At 51.8% G+C, this 17,110-nt stretch overlaps 1 protein-coding gene and 1 pseudogene across 1 annotated transcript in view; one reads left to right on the top strand and one right to left on the bottom strand.

Annotated features, from left to right (window-relative positions):
- The window catches only part of TNFRSF13B (TNF receptor superfamily member 13B), a 55,457-nt gene extending 47,930 nt beyond the window's left edge, over positions 1-7,527 (top strand). Inside the window, exons 4-5 of the mRNA XM_036296232.1 lie at positions 6,129-6,314; positions 6,730-7,527. Coding sequence (XP_036152125.1) covers positions 6,129-6,314; positions 6,730-6,995 — 452 coding nt within the window. The 3' untranslated portion in view covers positions 6,996-7,527. The remainder of the gene's footprint in view (positions 1-6,128; positions 6,315-6,729) is intronic.
- Positions 7,528-15,398: 7,871 nt separating this feature from the next.
- On the bottom strand, positions 15,399-16,837 carry LOC118649325 (annotated as a pseudogene).
- Between the last annotated feature and the right edge of the window lie 273 nt (positions 16,838-17,110).

Genomic DNA, 17,110 nt, shown 5'->3' with positions numbered 1-17,110 from the left:
ACCGGTTCTGGCAAGTTTATTCTTAAGTATCTTAATTTTTTTGTTGGAATGGTAAATGGGATTGTTTTTTAGTTTCTCTTTCTGAGAATTCATTATCTATATTAATAAAAACCCAGTGGCCCTAATGCTGTAATGACCAAAGACCAGTCACCAGGAGGCTGCGTGTGCAGCGAGGTGAGTGCGGGTGGGCAGGGCCACATGATTTCGCACGGTGGGCCTCTAGTTGGTGTATAAAAAAGCCATCAATTTCTGAGAGTTGATTTTGTATCCTACTACATTGCCAAATTCATTTATTAAATCTAATAGTTTTTTGGTAGAGTCTTTAGAGTTTTCTACATATATCATGTTATCTGTGAAAATGAGTGTTGTACTTCCTCCTTTCCAATTTGGATGCCTTTTATTTCTTCTTGTCTGATCACTGTGGCTAGGACGTACAGTACTGTGTCGAACAGGAGCGGTGAAAGCAGACATCCTTGTCTTGTTCCTGTTCTTATGGGAAATGGTTTTAGATTTGCCCCTTGAGTATGATGTTCGCTGTAGATTGGTCATATATTGCCTTTATCATGTTGAGATATGCTCCCTCTATTCCCACTTTGCTGAGAGTTTTTATCAAAAATGGGTGTTGGATTTTGCTGAATGCTTTTTCTGCATCCAATGATTATGTGATTTTGTCTTTCAATTTATGTTATGTATCACACTTATTGATTTGGGAATGTCATACCAGCCTTGCATTACTGAAATAAATCCCACTTGGTCATGGTGTATGAACTTTTTAATAAAGTGGTGGATCCATTTTGCCAATATTTTGTTGAGGATTTTAGCATCTATGTTCATCAGGGATGGCCTGTAATTTTCTTTGTAGTGTCTTTATCTGTTTTGGAATTAGGTTAATACTGGCCTCATTAAAAGAGCTTAGAAGTGTTCCTTCCTTTTGGATATTTTTTGGATAGTTTGAGGGGTATAGGTGTTAGTTCTTCTTTGAATGTTTGGTAAAACTCCACCGTGAAACTGTCTGAACTATGGCTTTTGTTTGCTGGAAGATTTTTTTAGTACAGCTTCTATTTCATCAGTTGTTATTGGCCTATTCAGGTTTTCTGATTCTTCCTGATTCAGTTTTTAGAGATTGTAATTTTCTACAAATTTTTCCATGTCATTCACATTGTCCAGCTTGTTGGCATATAGTTGTTCATTGTATTTTCTTACAGTACTTTGTATTTCTGTGGTGTCAGTGGTTACTTCACTTTCATTTCTGATTTTATTTATTTGTGTCCTCTCTCTTTGTTTCTTGAGGAGTCTGGCTAACGGTTCATCAATATTTTTTTAAAAATATATATTTTATTGATTTTTTACAGAGAGGAAGGGAGAGAGATAGAGAGTTAGAAACATCGATGAGAGAGAAACATCAATCAGCCCCCTCCTGCGCACCTCCTACTGGGGATGTGCCCGCAACCAAGGTACATGCCCTTGACCGGAATCGAACCTGGGACCCTTCAGTCCGCAAGTCAACGCTCTACCCACTGAGCCAAACCGGTTATGGCATGGTTCATCAATCTTGTTTATCCTTTTTAAAAAAACAGCTCTTGGTTTCATTGATTTTTTTTGTATTGTCTTTTTAGTTACTATGTCATTATTTCTGCTCTAATCTTTATTATTTCCTTCCTTCTGCTACTCTGGGCTTTTCTTGTTTTTCTCTTTCTAGTTTTTTAAGGTGTAGGGTTAAATAGTTTATTATTGATTTGTCTTGGTTTTTGAGGTAGGTCTGTAGTGCTATGAACTTCCCTCTCAGGACTGCTTTTGTTGTGTCCCAGAGATTTTGGGTTGTTATGTGTTCATTTTCATTTGTTTCTAGGAAGTTTTTTTATTTCTTTCTTGATCTCATTGGTAGCCCATTCATTGTTAATAACATGCTATTAGCTTCCATGTGTTTGAATGTTTTGGGGTGTTTTTACTGTAGTTGATTTCTAATTTCATTCCACTGTGATCTGAGAAGCTGATTTATATGATTTCAATCTTCTTGAACTTGTAGAGACTTGCTTTGTGTCCTAACATGTGGTCTATCTTTGTGAATGATCCATGTGCATGTGAGAAGAATGTATATTCTGCAGCTTTGGGTGAAATGTTCTATAAATGTCAATTAAATCAATCTGATCCAGTGTGTTCTTTAGAGTCACTGTTTCCTTGTTAATTTTTTGTCTGGAAGATCTATCCAGTGAAGTCAGGGAGGTGTTAGAGTTTCCTACTATGACTATATTGTTGTTGATCTCTCCGTTAAAGTCCTGTAGAAGGGTATTTGTTTGTTTGTTTGTTTTTTGTACATTGAGGTGCTCCTATATCAGGTGCATGCATGTTTACCAGGGTTATATTCTCTTGTTGGATTGATCCTTTTAGTAATATGTAGTGACCTTTGTTGTCTATTGTGACGGCCTTCATTTTGAAGTCTTTTTGTTGAATATGAGAATTGCTACTTCAGCTTTTTTTTCTTTCCCACTTGCATGGAATATTTTTTTTCCAACCCTTCACTCTCATGCTGTGTGTATCTTTTGTTCTGACTTGGGTCTCTTATAGACAGCATATAGATGGGTCATGTTTTTTTTATCCCATCATGTCTTTTAACGGGCCTTTAATCCATTTGTATTTAGGGTTATTATTGATAGGTACTTATTTATTGCCATTTTAATTCTGTATGCCTAGGTTTCTCTATTTCTTCTCATTACAACAGTCCCTTTAGCATTTCTTATAATACTGGCTTGGTGGTGATGAACTCCTTTAGCCTCTTTATGTTTGGGAAGCTCTTTATTTCACCATCTATTTAGAATGTTAGCCTTGCTGGATATAATAATCTTGGTCTCAGATCCTTGCTTTTGATTACCTTGAGTACTTCATGCTATTCCCTCTGGCCTGTAGAGTTTCTGATGAGTAATCAGGTGTCAGCCTTATGGGAGCTCCTTTGTAGGTAACAGTTTGCTTTACTCTTGCTGCCTTTAAGATTCTCGCTTTGGCCCTAGCTGGTTTAGTTCAATGCATAGAGTGCCGGCCTGCAAACTGAAGAGTCCCAGGTTCAATTCCGGTCAAGGGCATATGCCCAGGTTGTGGGCTCAGACTCCATTGGGGGGAAGGAGATGCAGAAGGCAGCTGGTCCATGATTCTCTCTCATCATTGATGCTTCTATATCTCTCTCCCTCTCCCTTTCTCTCTGAAATCAATAAAAAATATATATATTTTTTAGAAAAGATCCTCTCTTTGTCTTTAAGTATTGGCATTTTAATTGTGCTGTGTCTGGGTGTGGGTCTGTTTGGGTTCTTCTTGTTTGGGGTTCTCTGTGCCTCCTAAACTTGTGTGACTTTTTCCTTTACCAGGTTAGGGAAGTTTCTGCCATTATTCCTTCTAACACTTTCTCTGTTCCTTTCTCCCTTTCTGCCTCTTCTGGCACACCTGCTATTTGAATATTGTTACGTTTCACATTGTCCCACAGCTCCCTTAAGCTGTCCTGCTGTTTTTTAATTTTTTTTTATTTTTGGCTCTCTGATTGAGCACCCACTGCCATAGTGTGAGAATTGGTCTAGATGTTGGAAATCTTGCTGAAAACATGTGAACGCTCCCATGTTTACTGCAGTTTCTCCTTGACTGACATGGCAGTGCATTTGTACTTTGCAGCCATCTGGAGCGGGGCAGCCAGAACAATGTCTTCACTTTATTCCAGAAGCAAGTAGGAGGTAACAGATGGAGAGACCCGGGAGTGGGAATGTGTGTCACCTTGCCCTGCCCTGTGCCCTGTGGACTTCCCTGGGCCCCTCTCCTCGCAGCGCCTCAGGCTCAGATCCAGATCACCAGTGCGCATGCCCTGGGGTCTTTGCTTCCCCTCCCCAGGGCCTCTCTGAGCTCTGGGCCTGAGGAGCAAACGTCCGCAGGCTGGAGGTGTGACCCATCATCCCATCTCAAGCTTGGTTCCCTCTGTGAACGTCAAGGTCACGCCTGCCTACTCGGTCACTCTATAAAACTCCCAACACCAAGGAGCTGTGTCAGGAGGAGGGCAGTGCCCAGCTCACTGCCCTGTGTGACCAGCTCAGTGCACTGGCCAGGGCTCTGTCAGACCTGCTCCTGGCTGCAGCTCTGTGACTGGAAACCGTGCAGCTTTGACCCTGGCTTTGTCACAAGCAAAATGGAGTGTAAAATGGTGCCGCTACTGTGGAAAACAGTCTGGCAGTTGCTTAAAAAATTAAACAGAGAGCCCTGGCCAGTGTGTTCAGTGGTTAGAGCATTGTCCCACACATCGTAAGGTCTCGGGTTCGATTCCTGGTCAGAGCAGGTGCCTGAGTTGCAGGTTAGATCCCTACCCTGGTCCAGGTCATGTGGGAGGCAACCAATCGATGTGTCTCTTACATGAGTGTTTCTCCCTCTCTCCCACTTCTCCCTTTTATTCTCTCTAAAAAGCAATGGAAAAAATATCCTCAGGTGAGGATTAAAAAAAAGAAAAAGTTGCTCTGCCAGGGTGGCCCAGTGGTTGAGCATCAGCCCATGAATCAGGAGATCACTGGTTTAATTCCTAGTCAGGGCACATGCCTGGGTTGCAGGCTTGATCCCCATGTTGGGGGGGACGGGGGGGGGGGGGAGGGCGGTGCAGGAGGCAGCCGATCGATGTTTTTCTCTCATCATTGATGTTTCTGTCTCTCTATCCCTCTCCCTTTCTCTCTGAAATCAATAAATATTTTTTAACAAGTTAAACAGAGCTAACTATGACTCAGCAATTCCACTCCTAGGTATGTACTCCGAAGGAAGTTGAAAACATACATCCACACAAAACCTTGCACACAAATGTCCATAGCAGCACCATTCATCGTGACAGCAGGTAGAAACAACCCCAAGGTTCATCAGTGAGTGAACGGATAAGCAACATGTGGCATGCCCATCACATGACGTGTTCTCCAACCATGAAAAGGAGTGAAAACCTGACCCATACTACATAGATGAGCCTCAAAAACATGCCAAGTGAAGGAAGCCAGACACACAGGTCACCTGTAGTCTGTGATTCTATTCATAGACAATGTCTGAACGTGCAAGGCCACAGGGACAGAGATTAAAAAAAAAGTTGCCCGGCCAGGGTGGCCCAGTGGTTGAGCATCAGCCCAGGAACCAGGAGGTCACTGGTTCAATTCCTGGTCAGGGCACCTGCTCGGGCAGAGCAGTCATTGCCAGGACCTGGGGCGGGCACTGATGGCTGGTGAGGACGTTTGATGGAGCTGTGTGGTCCCTGCACAGTTTCATGGCTGTCCTACAAGCCTGCGGTGCGCACCTTTACAGGGGACCAATGGCATGTGGACTCCGTCTGCGTTAAAGGGGGTGGCGAGTCCTCCTGGGAGCAGGAGGATGAAGGCAGATGCTGCAGGAAGTGCCCGCAGGCACCAGGCTGGGTGGGCCGTCCCCAGGATGAGTCTGTTACTTACACATTAAACCGACTCAGGCTCGTCTGTCCTGCTGGGGGGCATCAGGGGCTCCCCACTTCCAGGCCCCGGAAGAGCTTGGGATGGGGAGACATTCCAAGGGGAGGCTCTGGCCCTGGGCTGGGTCTTCCTGTGGCCCCCAAACCAGACTCCAGGCCCTGAGAGGCAGTGGCCAGCGCCCACTCCCAGGCCCTGAGAGGCAGTGGCCAGCGCCCCCTCCCAGGCCCTCCTGGCCTAGACCTGCTGTCCAGGCTCCTCCGCAGCCGTCCCAGCCCGCCCCCCCCCCCCCCCCAGGCTTCTCCCCGCAGAGGCCCAGGTCGGGACAGACAGACAGCCTTCCTAGACTGCCGTCCAGTCATCTGTCCATCATTCATCCGTCCACCTGGGCTCTGCCCCATGCTGCCTCCTCATGGCAAGTGGAGAGCACAGGGCCGCTTCAGGTCCTGCACTGAGGTCCTGGAACGGGGTAGAGGGCGGGTGTCCTGCAGGGCCAGAGAGGCCCAGAGGCGGCAGCTGGGGCTCTGCCTCCCAGAGGGTTCGGGGGGGGGGGGGGGGCACGTAAGGCTTGCTTGACCCTAGTGAGGAAAAAGAGAGACTGTAGGGCAGGGCTGCTGGTCTCAAAGGGGGACACTTCGGAGAAGGGTCCTGGCAGGGAACCCCCTGAACTCAGGGCCGCCCACTGTCTTGCAGCGCCCCCAGGGCTGCGGCTGAGCGCCGACCAGCGGGCCCTGGTCTACAGCGCGCTGGGCCTCTGCCTGGGCGCCATCCTCTGCGGCTTCCTCCTGGCCATGGTCTGCTTTCTCAAGAGGAGGGGGGACCAGGCCTCCCGCCAGTGCCCCCCCGGGCTCTGCCCCACCCCAGCCGCGTCCTCCCAGGGTGAGCATGAGCGGGTGTTCGCCTCCCCTGCTGTGGGAAAGTGTGCAGCCACCCCGCCCGGGCACTGCCCTGCTCCTGAGCCCAGAGCATGGGGCCGGGTCTTCCCAGGAGAGCGGAGGCCACCCCGGCCCTCCCCGGGGTGCACCAAGGCAGGCTGGTGTGGGGGCAGCGGGTGGCGGGGTCGGGCTGCCGGGGGCCAGGGAAACCGGGTGAAGGTGGTCTTCCCAAGGGTCTGGGGCGTGGGCAGTGTCAGCCAAGGGGTGACAGCCGCCCCTGCGCAGGTCCCCGAGCAGAGGGAGCCGGCCACATGGACGGGGCGCTGTGGGGCGCAGGGCGGCTTACCCAGAGGGCGGTCCCCGGGCTGCAGGTGGGGGGAGGGCTGGGGCCAAAGCCAATGCCTTTTCCTTCCACACAGATCCCAGGATGGAAGCCGGCCCGCAGGAGCTGGAGCTGGAGCTGGAGCAGGAGCAGGAGCGCGTGGAGGCCTGCAGCTTCTGCTTCCCCCAGTGCAGGGCGCCCGCCCAGGAGCGCGGGGGTGCACCTGGGCCCCCTGGCCCCATGCGTGCTGGGAGGTGCAGGCGCCTGGGCCCTACCATGGCGGAGCAGCCCTGCGCGGGGTCCCCCGACAGCAGCCTCCAGGCCGTGTGCTCCCCCACCCAGGAGGGGGGCCTGGCTGTGTGAAACCAGGAGGGGAGAGAGGAAGGGGTGAGGGAGAGATGGGGACAGAGAGGAAGCACAGGGAAGAGCTGGGGAGAGCAAGAGAAAGGGGCGAGAGGGCTAGGGGGAGAGTGCCGGGCAGAGCCTGCACTGTCCTGACCCCAGGTCACCCCCCCCCCCCCCCCCCCGCCACAGCCCTGGTGCGCAGTGGTTGAGCGCCCTCCCATGGGCCCAGGTGTCCTGGGTTCGATTCCCCATCAGGGCGCCTGCCCAGGTTGTCCCTCCCCAGGAGGGGGCGTGAGGAGGCAGCAGGTGGATGTGGATGTGTCACCCTCTCCCTTCCTCGCTAGCTAGTCAATAAAGACGTACTGAGCACACCTGCGGCAGGGTCCCGCCGCCCTTCCTTCCACGGAACCTCTTGGCTCCTGTGTCGCTCACTTAGCGCGAGGCTTCCTGGGGGGACTCCGAATGGTCCTACCTCTCCAGCTGCCTCCCTTGGCTCCAGAGTCCACCCCAGCGAGGTCGCAGCCCCCGGCTTCCCAGGATCCACACTGACTGTCCCCCAGGCCCAGGAGCACTGGCCGGCCTTGGGTGGGAAGCAGCGGGTACACCCTGTGGCCTCCACCAGGAAGACGAGGCTGGGCTGCTTAGAGCTGTTTTCCCGAACAATTCCCCATCGCGCCTTGTCAGGAAGGGAACCAAGATCAGTGTGCGTGCGTGTGCGCGTGCACATGGGGTGTGTGTGCACATGGAGTGTGTGTGCACATGGGGTGTGTGTGCACATGGAGTGTGTGTGCACATGGGGTGTGTGTGCACATGGGGTGTGTGTATGTATGTGCACATGGGGTGTGTGTGCACATGGGGTGTGTGTGCACATGGGGTGTGTGTATGTGCACATGGGGTGTGTGTGCACATGGGGTGTGTGTGTGTATGTGCACATGGGGTGTGTGTGCACATGGGGTGTGTGTATGATTGTGCACATGGGGGGGTGTGTATGTGCACATGGGGGGGGTGTGCACATGGGGTGTGTGTGCACATGGGGTGTGTGTATGTATGTGCACATGGGGTGTGTGTGCACATGGGGTGTGCGTTCACATGGGGTGTGTGTGCGCATGGGGTGTGTGTATGTATGTGCACATGGGGGTGTGTGCACATGGCGTATGTGTGCACATGGGGTCTGTGTGCACATGGGGTGTGTGTATGTGCACATGGGGGTGTGTGTGAACATGGGGTGTGTGTGCACATGGCGTATGTGTGCACATTGGGTGTGTGTGCACATGGGCTGTGTGTATGTATGTGCACATGGGGTGTGTGTGCACATGGGGTGTGTGTGCACATGGGCTGTGTGTATGTATGTGCACATGGGGGGTGTGTGCACATGGGGTGTGTGTATGATTGTGCACATGGGGTGTGTGTGCACATGGGCTGTGTGTATGTATGTGCACATGGGGTGTGTGTGCACATGGCGTATGTGTGCACATTGGGTGTGTGTGCACATGGGCTGTGTGTATGTATGTGCACATGGGGTGTGTGTGCACATGGGGTGTGTGTGCACATGGGCTGTGTGTATGTATGTGCACATGGGGTGTGTGTGCACATGGGGTGTGTGTATGTGCACATGGGGGGTGTGAACATGGGGTGTGCATGCACATGGGGGTGTGTGCACATGGGGTGTGTGTATGTATATGCACATGGGGGGTGTGCACATGGCGTATGTGTGCACATGGGGGTGTGTGCACATGGGGTGTGTGTATGTATGTGCACATGGGGGTTGTGTGCACATGGGCATGTGTGTGCACATGGGGTGTGGGGGGGCAGGGTGTGGGGGCAGGCAGGGGCAGGCAGGTTGAGTTCGGGGTATTCTCATTTGCACCCACCTTTGGCCATATCAAGCCACCAGCCTGCACTGTTAGTTGCCTAATATTTTTCTTGCCCTATCACACCTTTTCTTCTAGATCTACTTTAACCTCATGCCAAATGTCATGGACTCTGGTAGCAATAAGCAATTCACAGTTTTATTGTTACCTATACTTTGTATTTTTATTAGCACTGAAGCCTATATTTTAGTAGCATTGAAACCTTAAAATGCACAACTGTTCTTAAAAGCATTTTCTCAGTAAGACAAATCCTGATTATGTAAATTAAAGCTACTTCTCCTGTGCCATCCAAAACGGCCTTGGCCACTACGGCCTCCCGGGTTCACGTGGCACACGGGGAGGCACACCTGCAGGCCCACGGGCTGTGCGCTCCGGGGCTGCCAGCACTGCACGGGCGCTCAGAGCGCCGTCTCCCTGCCTCCGTGCAGGAGCTGAGGAGCCTGCGATCCAGGAGCCGCAGGGCTGGCTCCCTCTAAGCAGTGAGGGCGGGACCTGCTCCACGCCTCGCTCCTAGGCCCACGGCTTCTCCCAGCCTGTGTCCGATGCATTTCTTTGTATAAGGACACCAGTCCCATTAGATGGTGCCCACCCCAGTGGCCTCATTTTGACCTGGTTTCCCTGTAAAGACTCTGTCTCCAAATAAGGCCACGGTCTGAGGCTCTGGGCTAGGACTCAGCACGTGGGTTTTGGGGGGACACAGTTCACAGACTAAGGCTGGTCAGAAGGCGCTCGGCTGTCTTCCTGTGGCCGCCAGCGCTCTCATGGACCGGCTGAGGGGACTCCCTGTGCGGGGGGCAGTCAGGGTGCTGAGTGCTCCATCTGGTCTCCATAGGACAAAAGATACTGGGGTTTTGTCCATTTCTCAGTCGCTCTTTTAAGTTTACGATTTTTGGGTTTTTTTGGTTTTTTTTTAAAATATATTTTATTGATTTTTTACAGAGAGGAAGAGAAAGAGACAGTTAGAAACATCGATGAGAGAGAATCATCGATCAGCTGCCTCCTGCACACCTCCTACTGGGGATGTGCCCGCAACCCAGGTACATGCCCTTGACCGGAATCGAACCTGGGACCTCTCAGTCCGCAGGCTGACACTCTATCCACTGAGCCAAACCGGTTTTGGCGATTTTTGGTTTTTTAAAGACAGGACCCATCCCTTGCTAGAAAGACTATCGGGGACTGTAAACACTGCCCCTTTATCCAGCTGGGCGTCTGCTGGTTCTCTCTCCAAAATACATTCTGATTCTCACTCGTCAGGCCCGCCCGTGAGGCTGAGCTCCGGCACCAGCCCCCAGGGCCTCCCGGTGCCACCCTGGCCCAGCCCCCAGCGGCCCCGGCTTGGCAAGCTTTCCGAAGACAAGAGAGGAAACGTCTTGGACTTTGCGGGTCTTACAGTCCCTGCTGCAGTGACCACACACTTAGTCCCATCGGCTGTGGTGGAGCAGAAGCCGTCAGACAAGAAAACACACAGATGACCTGCTCTAATTAAACTGCTAAGGAAGTGCTGGCCAGTGTGGCTCAGTGGATAGAGTGTCGGCCCAAGGAATGAAGACTCCCAGGTTCCATTCCGGTCAATGGCATGCACCTCGGTTGTGGGCCTGATTCCTGGCCCTGATTGGGGCGTGTGCCAGAGGCAACCAATCGATGTGTCTCTCTCACATCGATGTTTCTCTCTCTCTCCCCCTCCCTTCCACTCTCGCTAGAAATCAATGGGAAAATATCCTCAGGTGAGGATTAACAACCACAACAAAATGCTTAGGAAAACAGTTTTGGATGTGGGCTGTGGATCATAGCTTGTCAACCCGCCCTACTTCACTGCAACACCAATCTTTTTTTTTTTTTTTTTTAAGATTTTTTCATTGATTTTTAGAGAGAGAAGAAGGGAGAGGGAGAGAGAAAAACATTGAAGTGAGAGCAAAACATCTATCAGCTGCCTCCCACATACACCCCAGCCAAGAACTGAACTGGCAACCCCTCAGGGCACGGGGCAACCCCAACCAACTGAGCCGCACTGGCCGGGGCAGCACTGATTTTTTTTTTTAACTACAAAGCATGTGCCCTTAAAAAAAAATCTTAATTTTTGAAAGTACTGCAGATGTTCCATTTTTCCCCATTGACTTCCCCCCACCCCCAGCCCTACTGCACAACACTGATCTTTTTTTATCCCCAGCTTTGTTGAGACATACTTGACATATAACATTGTATAAGTTTAAGCTGTTGATTGGATACATTTATAAACTGCAAAATGACCCTGACTGGTTTGATCAGTGGATAGAGCGCTGGCCTACAGACTGAAGGGTCCCAGGTTCGATCCCAGTCAAGGGCACATGCCCAGGTTTCGGGCTCCATCTCCAGTAGGGGGTGTGCAGGAGGCAGCCGATCAATGATTCTCTCTCATCATTGATGTTTCTCTCTCTTTCCCTCTCCCTTCCTCTCTGAAACCAATAAAAATATATTAAAAAATAAATTGCAAAATGATCTCCACCAGAGCATCAACTGCCACCTCCGTCCTGTCACATAATTACCGTTCCTTCCTGTGGTGAGGACATCTAAGATCTATTCACTCAGCAGCTCTCAAGTACACAATACAGAATTGTGAGCGCCACTCGCCATGATGCCCACGGGGCCCCCAGAACTTGCTCATCTCATGACTGCGAGTTTGCACCCTTTGACCAACACCTCCCCCACCCCCAGCCACTCAACTGTTTTCCAGAACACAGACCTTTCATTTCGGCCTCTCCGTTTTTACGGTTGTCTGTGATACACATCGTCAGCACAGGGACCCCTCAAACGATGGCGTATCACTCCACAGCACGCGTGCTCCCAGCCCCACCTTCCTGCTACCGTGGTCACGCACCACTCTCACACATTCCCTAAAGTCACAACCTGTCGCTACTGGTTTTGCTCAGAAATTCAATGCCCTTTAGAGCAATAGAAACTAAGAAAACAATGCCTTTTACATTTATCTCATTCCGGGAAATCCTCATTTTGTGTGTAGATCCGAGTCTCTGTCTGGCTTCGCAGTCCTTCCGTCCGAAGGACATCTCTAACATTTCTTATCGTGCAAACAGATCTGCAGGAAAGGAACTCTCAGTTTGGGCTCATTTGAAAAAGCCTTTATTTCTCTTCTGTTTTTGAAAAATAATGTTTCTGGGCATCGACTTTGGGGCTGCCAGTCTTCTTTCTTTGCGCATTTTAAGGGTGTTACTCCTTCCTCTCTGGCTTGCATAGTTTCTGACAAGACATCTGCTGTGTTCCCCTCTTTGTTCCTCTAACCTGTGCCCTCAAAATGTTCTTTTCACCTGACCATTTTAGCAGCGTGAGTGCATTGTGTCCAGGAGTGTTTGTTTGTTTGTTTATTGTCTGTTCATTTTGGTTAGATTTGTTTTGTGATTTATCCTGCTTTGGGTTCTCAGATTTGGGGGATTGTAGTTTGAGGTTTTCCATTATTTAAAGAAAAGCACTGGCCCTAGCTGGGTAGCTCCGTTGGCTGGTGTCGCCCCGTACACCAGAAGGTTGAAGGGTTCAATTCCCAGCCAGGGTATATACCTGGGTTTTGATTTGATCCCTAGTGGGGGAGTAGGAGAGGCAACCAAGCGATGTTTCTCTCTCTCATCAATTTTCCTCTCTCTATCCCTTTCTCGCTGTCTCTTAAAAAAATCAATAAAAACATATCCTCAGGTGAAGCTTTAAAATTTTTTGACCATTATCTTTTTTTTTTTTACATTCAGAATTTTTATTTCAAAACAAAGAACCACAGTAACATTAACAGTTTGGAGATTTTCACAGTCCGGTCACTGAGAAATGGGACCGGCCCGTCCATTACTGCCCCGCGGTGCCCGAGGAGCCGGAAGGCGAGGTGTCGCTGGAGGAGGTCGCCTCCCAGCCAAGCCCAGGCCACAGCTCTGAGCTTCTCTCCAAGGCCCTGTGACCAGCGGGAATGGTAAGAACTGAGAACTAAATACTGTCATCGGCAAGGACGTGGCTGGAGCCTCAAATGTATGAGCACCAGGGGGAAGGAGGTCGAGCAGCGTGTGACCCCGGGGGGAGAGGGCGTCGGCGTTTACCCGAGCAAACCCGCGGGAAGGAGCAGCGGAGCTGTGCTGGCGGGCGTGCCGGTGACACCTCCATCTCACCGAGCTCCGAAACCTTCCGGACTGACAAGCCTTAGGGTGCTTCTTACCCCCCCCCCCCCCAAGGAGCGCCTCCTCCCCGGGGCCCCCTCTCGCCCCCCCGATTTCACTCTCCGGCTCCCATTGTCTGCGCCCAGGGGCAGGCGAGGCCTCACCGTGTCGGAAGAAGCACAGACGCAGATCGCACCGCAGAGGCCCGGCTGCCACACACACGGGACGGGCTTTCACATCCCACCCAAGGGGCACGTGGAAACAAGTTCCCATCCGCCACCGCACGGGGCACGGTGGCAGCGCACACACGCCCCCTCCCGCGCGCTCAGCGGGGGCCGTGGGAACGTGGCAGAGAACCTGACAGGGAACAGACACAGACGGGCAGCTGACCCTCCGGCAGGGCCAGCTTCAGGCTTCCGAGGGAGCAGCCGTCTGGAGCGCCCCCGAGGCTGCAGTCACACATCCCGGCAGCCGTGAGCGCTCTCCTCTGAGCTCCTTTAAAGCGATGGCTTAAAACAAAATTTAAAAAATCTAAACATCTAAAATATCCTAAAGAACACAATGCAGGAAAACCGAACCTTCACCAAGAACCAATATTGTAGGTTGCTCTGTGGTAGGCGCACTTAAAAAAAGCGAGTCCACGCTAAGAGGGAGACGCTTGATTTCCACAAACAACCTTCCCCTCTCTGGACGACACCCCGAAGCAGAACCCATCCGCCACCGTTAACTACATGCCCACCTGAGCAATAACCTAGGTCTCAAGTGACACTGCATAGGACCTTAAAGAAAACGTTCCAAAGGAAGCCGGTAGCTTCCTTCACAGGCCCGTGAGTTTCCTGAGAAACGTAACTTGAGGATTTCATCTGAAGGCCAGAATGTTAGGAGGCAATCTCCAAGCCTCACACACATCACACACCTTCCAGTAACGCATTACATTGTGCGAATCTGCCCTTGTTAAACTAGAAATCTCTCCAGTATCAAATCTTCCACTCCATAAACTCTTTAAGCACCTCCCTCTAACCTCAACGTCCTTATGTTCTCATTATTTGGTAAAATTACACTTAAAAAATAAATATGCAATAAAACCAGAAGAGGAATAAAATTCCAATTAATTTGCTCTGCAGAACTGGATGGAAGTGAGGAAGTTGCTCTTATGTAATTCCTCTCTGCCCTCCACACTCTCATGTCTATCTGCTTCCTGGTGAGTCTGGGTTGAGGGACTCATGAAGCAATGTTAGAACTTAAAGGAGGAAGAGCTGGCAAAGCTGGCAAATGCCAAGTAGGCAATTCCTCCTGAAATGAAGGTAGGTTCACTTGGTCTCTTCTAAACAGAAGAGAATGTCCAAGAAACGAAATGTTTAAAAAGCCACCGAAGATACTACTAACCCAGCACTGGGTCCTCTGAGGCTCATGGGGTCCTCTGAGGCTCATGGGGTGCAAGGATGAGAAAAGCATCAAGTAGCAGCATTCAGAAACAGTCCTGGGTGACAACCTGTAAGGTCCCTCCCCATTCAGGAGAGGCGACTTTGCATGCTGGGAGGGAGGTGGGAAGGAAGCATGGCTGAGCTGCTGGTGGTGGGCTCCTCACCAGGCTGCCTGCTGTTCATTTCAAAGGCGCCTCTCTCAGCTCTGTTAGCCTTGTGTGCCGGCCCTGCAAAGGCTCATGCACTTTCCTCAGAAGTCCTGCCGCGGGTCTCAGGAACTTTCAAGAAGGCAAAGACCAAGAAGATCACAAGGAAGCCAGTGAAGACAATAAACACATAGGGTCAGGGAGAGAATGCAGCTGCTGGGAGGAGCAACCCAACCAAGAAGCTGGAGGGCCAGTGGGAGCAGCTGCCACGGCCAGGCAGCCGCGCGGGCCCCTGGCTGAAGAGTTCGGCCACAATACACCAGGGACTGGGCCTGGGCCAATTTCAAAGAAGGCCGCGAGCACCAGCACAGCTCAACGCCAGTGAAGCTTGTCCAGCTACATCACCCTCTAATACAGTGGGGCCTTGACTTACGAGTTTAATTCGTTCCGTGACGGAGCTCATAACTCAAATTACTCGTATGTCCAATCAAAAAGTGAACGAGTGAGACACGTGATGCTGGGCTGATGTTGTGGCGTTCACTGTGACGTTCGCTGCGCCAGCTAGCGGTGGGGTATCTGAAGCTGCTCATAACCCGAATTTTAGCTCGAAACTCAAAGCAAAAAATCGGCCGAGAGACGGCTCGTATCTTGAAAAACTCGTTAGTCGGGACACTCGTAAGTCAAGGCCCCACTTTACAGTGATGGCGAACCTATGACACGCGTGTCAGAGGTGACACGCAAACTCATTTTTTTTGGTTGATTTTTCTTTGTTACATGGCATTTAAATATATAAAATAAATATCAAAAATATAAGTCTTTGTTTTACTATGGTTGCAAATATCAAAAAAATTCTATATGTGACACGGCACCAGAGTTAAGTTAGGGTTTTTCAAAATGCTGACACGCCGAGCTCAAAAGGTTCGCCGTCACTGCTCTAATACATGGACAAAGTCGCGAGGATGGAAAAGAAGCCGTTCCCCCAAGGCCCATCCGGTGTAGAGTCCTCCTTCCTGCTCTTTCCATAAGAAACAGAGACCCCGCAGTGAAGACAGGGTGAGCCACGCCGGCACCAAAGCTGGCGGAGACGCTCCTCCACACCAGCACCTTTGAAGATTCCTGCTGAGGAACAGAGCTCAGCACTGGTCCCAGGGGGCTGCGGAGGGAGCTGGAGGCGATGGGACGCTGAGGGGCCACGGCAGCTCGGGGATCACAGAGCTGCGCAGTGGCCTGCCTTCCTTGTGACATCCCAACACTCTCATCTTTCATCTCCCGATTCACGTCCTGGGTGCCCCACGACCACCGGAGGTCCTTCCTAGCACCGTCCTCTTCCTTTCTGTTAATCAGCAAAAATCTAGGACTTTCTGGGCAAAATGGCAGGGCTGTGATTTGTAGGAAAGATGGAAGGATGGGGAAGCCCAACCACACGGGCCAACATCTTCACTGCGCACTGACGATGCCCAGCCAGCTCAGAGTGCCAACGGCTCCCCAGGGCAGGAGGAGCTCTCTCTCCAATGTCCACGGGCACAAAACCTGTGCAGAGTCTGCAAGAGGCCCATTACCAACCGGCCCAGGATCTACACTGCAACTGCCTCTGCTCATCTGCAGAATCCCGTAAGGCAGCCACCAACGGTAGCCAATAGGTTGACAATAAGCATTGAACTGCGCCTGCCAAAGCAGTTGACAACGAGTTTAACGGAAAAGGATCCAGCCATACCCCCAGCGGGGAAGATAGCCACGGCCAGGACCAGCGCCCCGCGCCCCTCACTGGGCGGGCTTTCCAGCCGCCCTCCACAGGGCGGTGGGTGAGTCCTTTCTGGCGGCTCAGGGCACTGCTGAGCCCAGTGCTGTCGCCAAGCTGGAAAGAGACTACTGCAGCCCTGGTGCTGGCAAAGGTCGGGGTGCGGGGCCTTCTGTGTCCCCATGGCCCTCATTTAATTCTTTTCGAATCTTCAAGAAAGATCTGGAGGGGATCCCAGGGGCTTTTCAGCAACAAAACCTTCCCAATGTCCGTCTCTGTCAGGTCTTCCTCCAGGTCCTCGGCATCGCGCTGCCTCAGCCTCACATTCTCCGGCCTTTCTCTCTGCAAACCGGCCGGCGTCCACTGTGCCCTGGCCCCGGGGCCTTTACGTGCTGGGTCTCCCAGTTTCTGTGTTGCAGTTTGGGGAAGTCCTGTGGCCTGTTCCAGCGTCCTTCCTCAGCGGTGCTGAGCACCCCGTGGCCGTCAGAGGTCCTCCTCTTACCACTGTCCTCCGAGCACCCCCACCAGCTGCCTCCTGAACACTCATCTCCGCCGAGGCCCCCCCGTTCCCGCAGGGCCCCGCATCCCCGGCCGGAGGCTCCCCCGTTCCCACAGGGCCCCGCATCCCCGGCCCGAGGCCCCCACCCCCACCCCCCGTAGGGCCCCGCCTCCCCGGCCGAGGCCGCCCCCCCCCCCCCCCCCCCGCGTTCCCGCAGCGCCCCGCGTCCCTGGGTCGGCCTCCAACATTCTGATCTTGGTTTGAAAGTCCTGCCCAGTTCAGCAGCTGGGACGTTGGTTGGTCTCTTCACAGCGGGTTGTTACTTGCTCTTTTG

This window comes from Myotis myotis, unplaced genomic scaffold (assembly GCF_014108235.1).
Source record: "Myotis myotis isolate mMyoMyo1 unplaced genomic scaffold, mMyoMyo1.p scaffold_m19_p_29, whole genome shotgun sequence".
Lineage (NCBI taxonomy): Eukaryota > Metazoa > Chordata > Mammalia > Chiroptera > Vespertilionidae > Myotis > Myotis myotis.
Note: the sequence above shows the minus strand (reverse complement) of the source record. Positions and strands in the feature narration are given on the sequence as shown.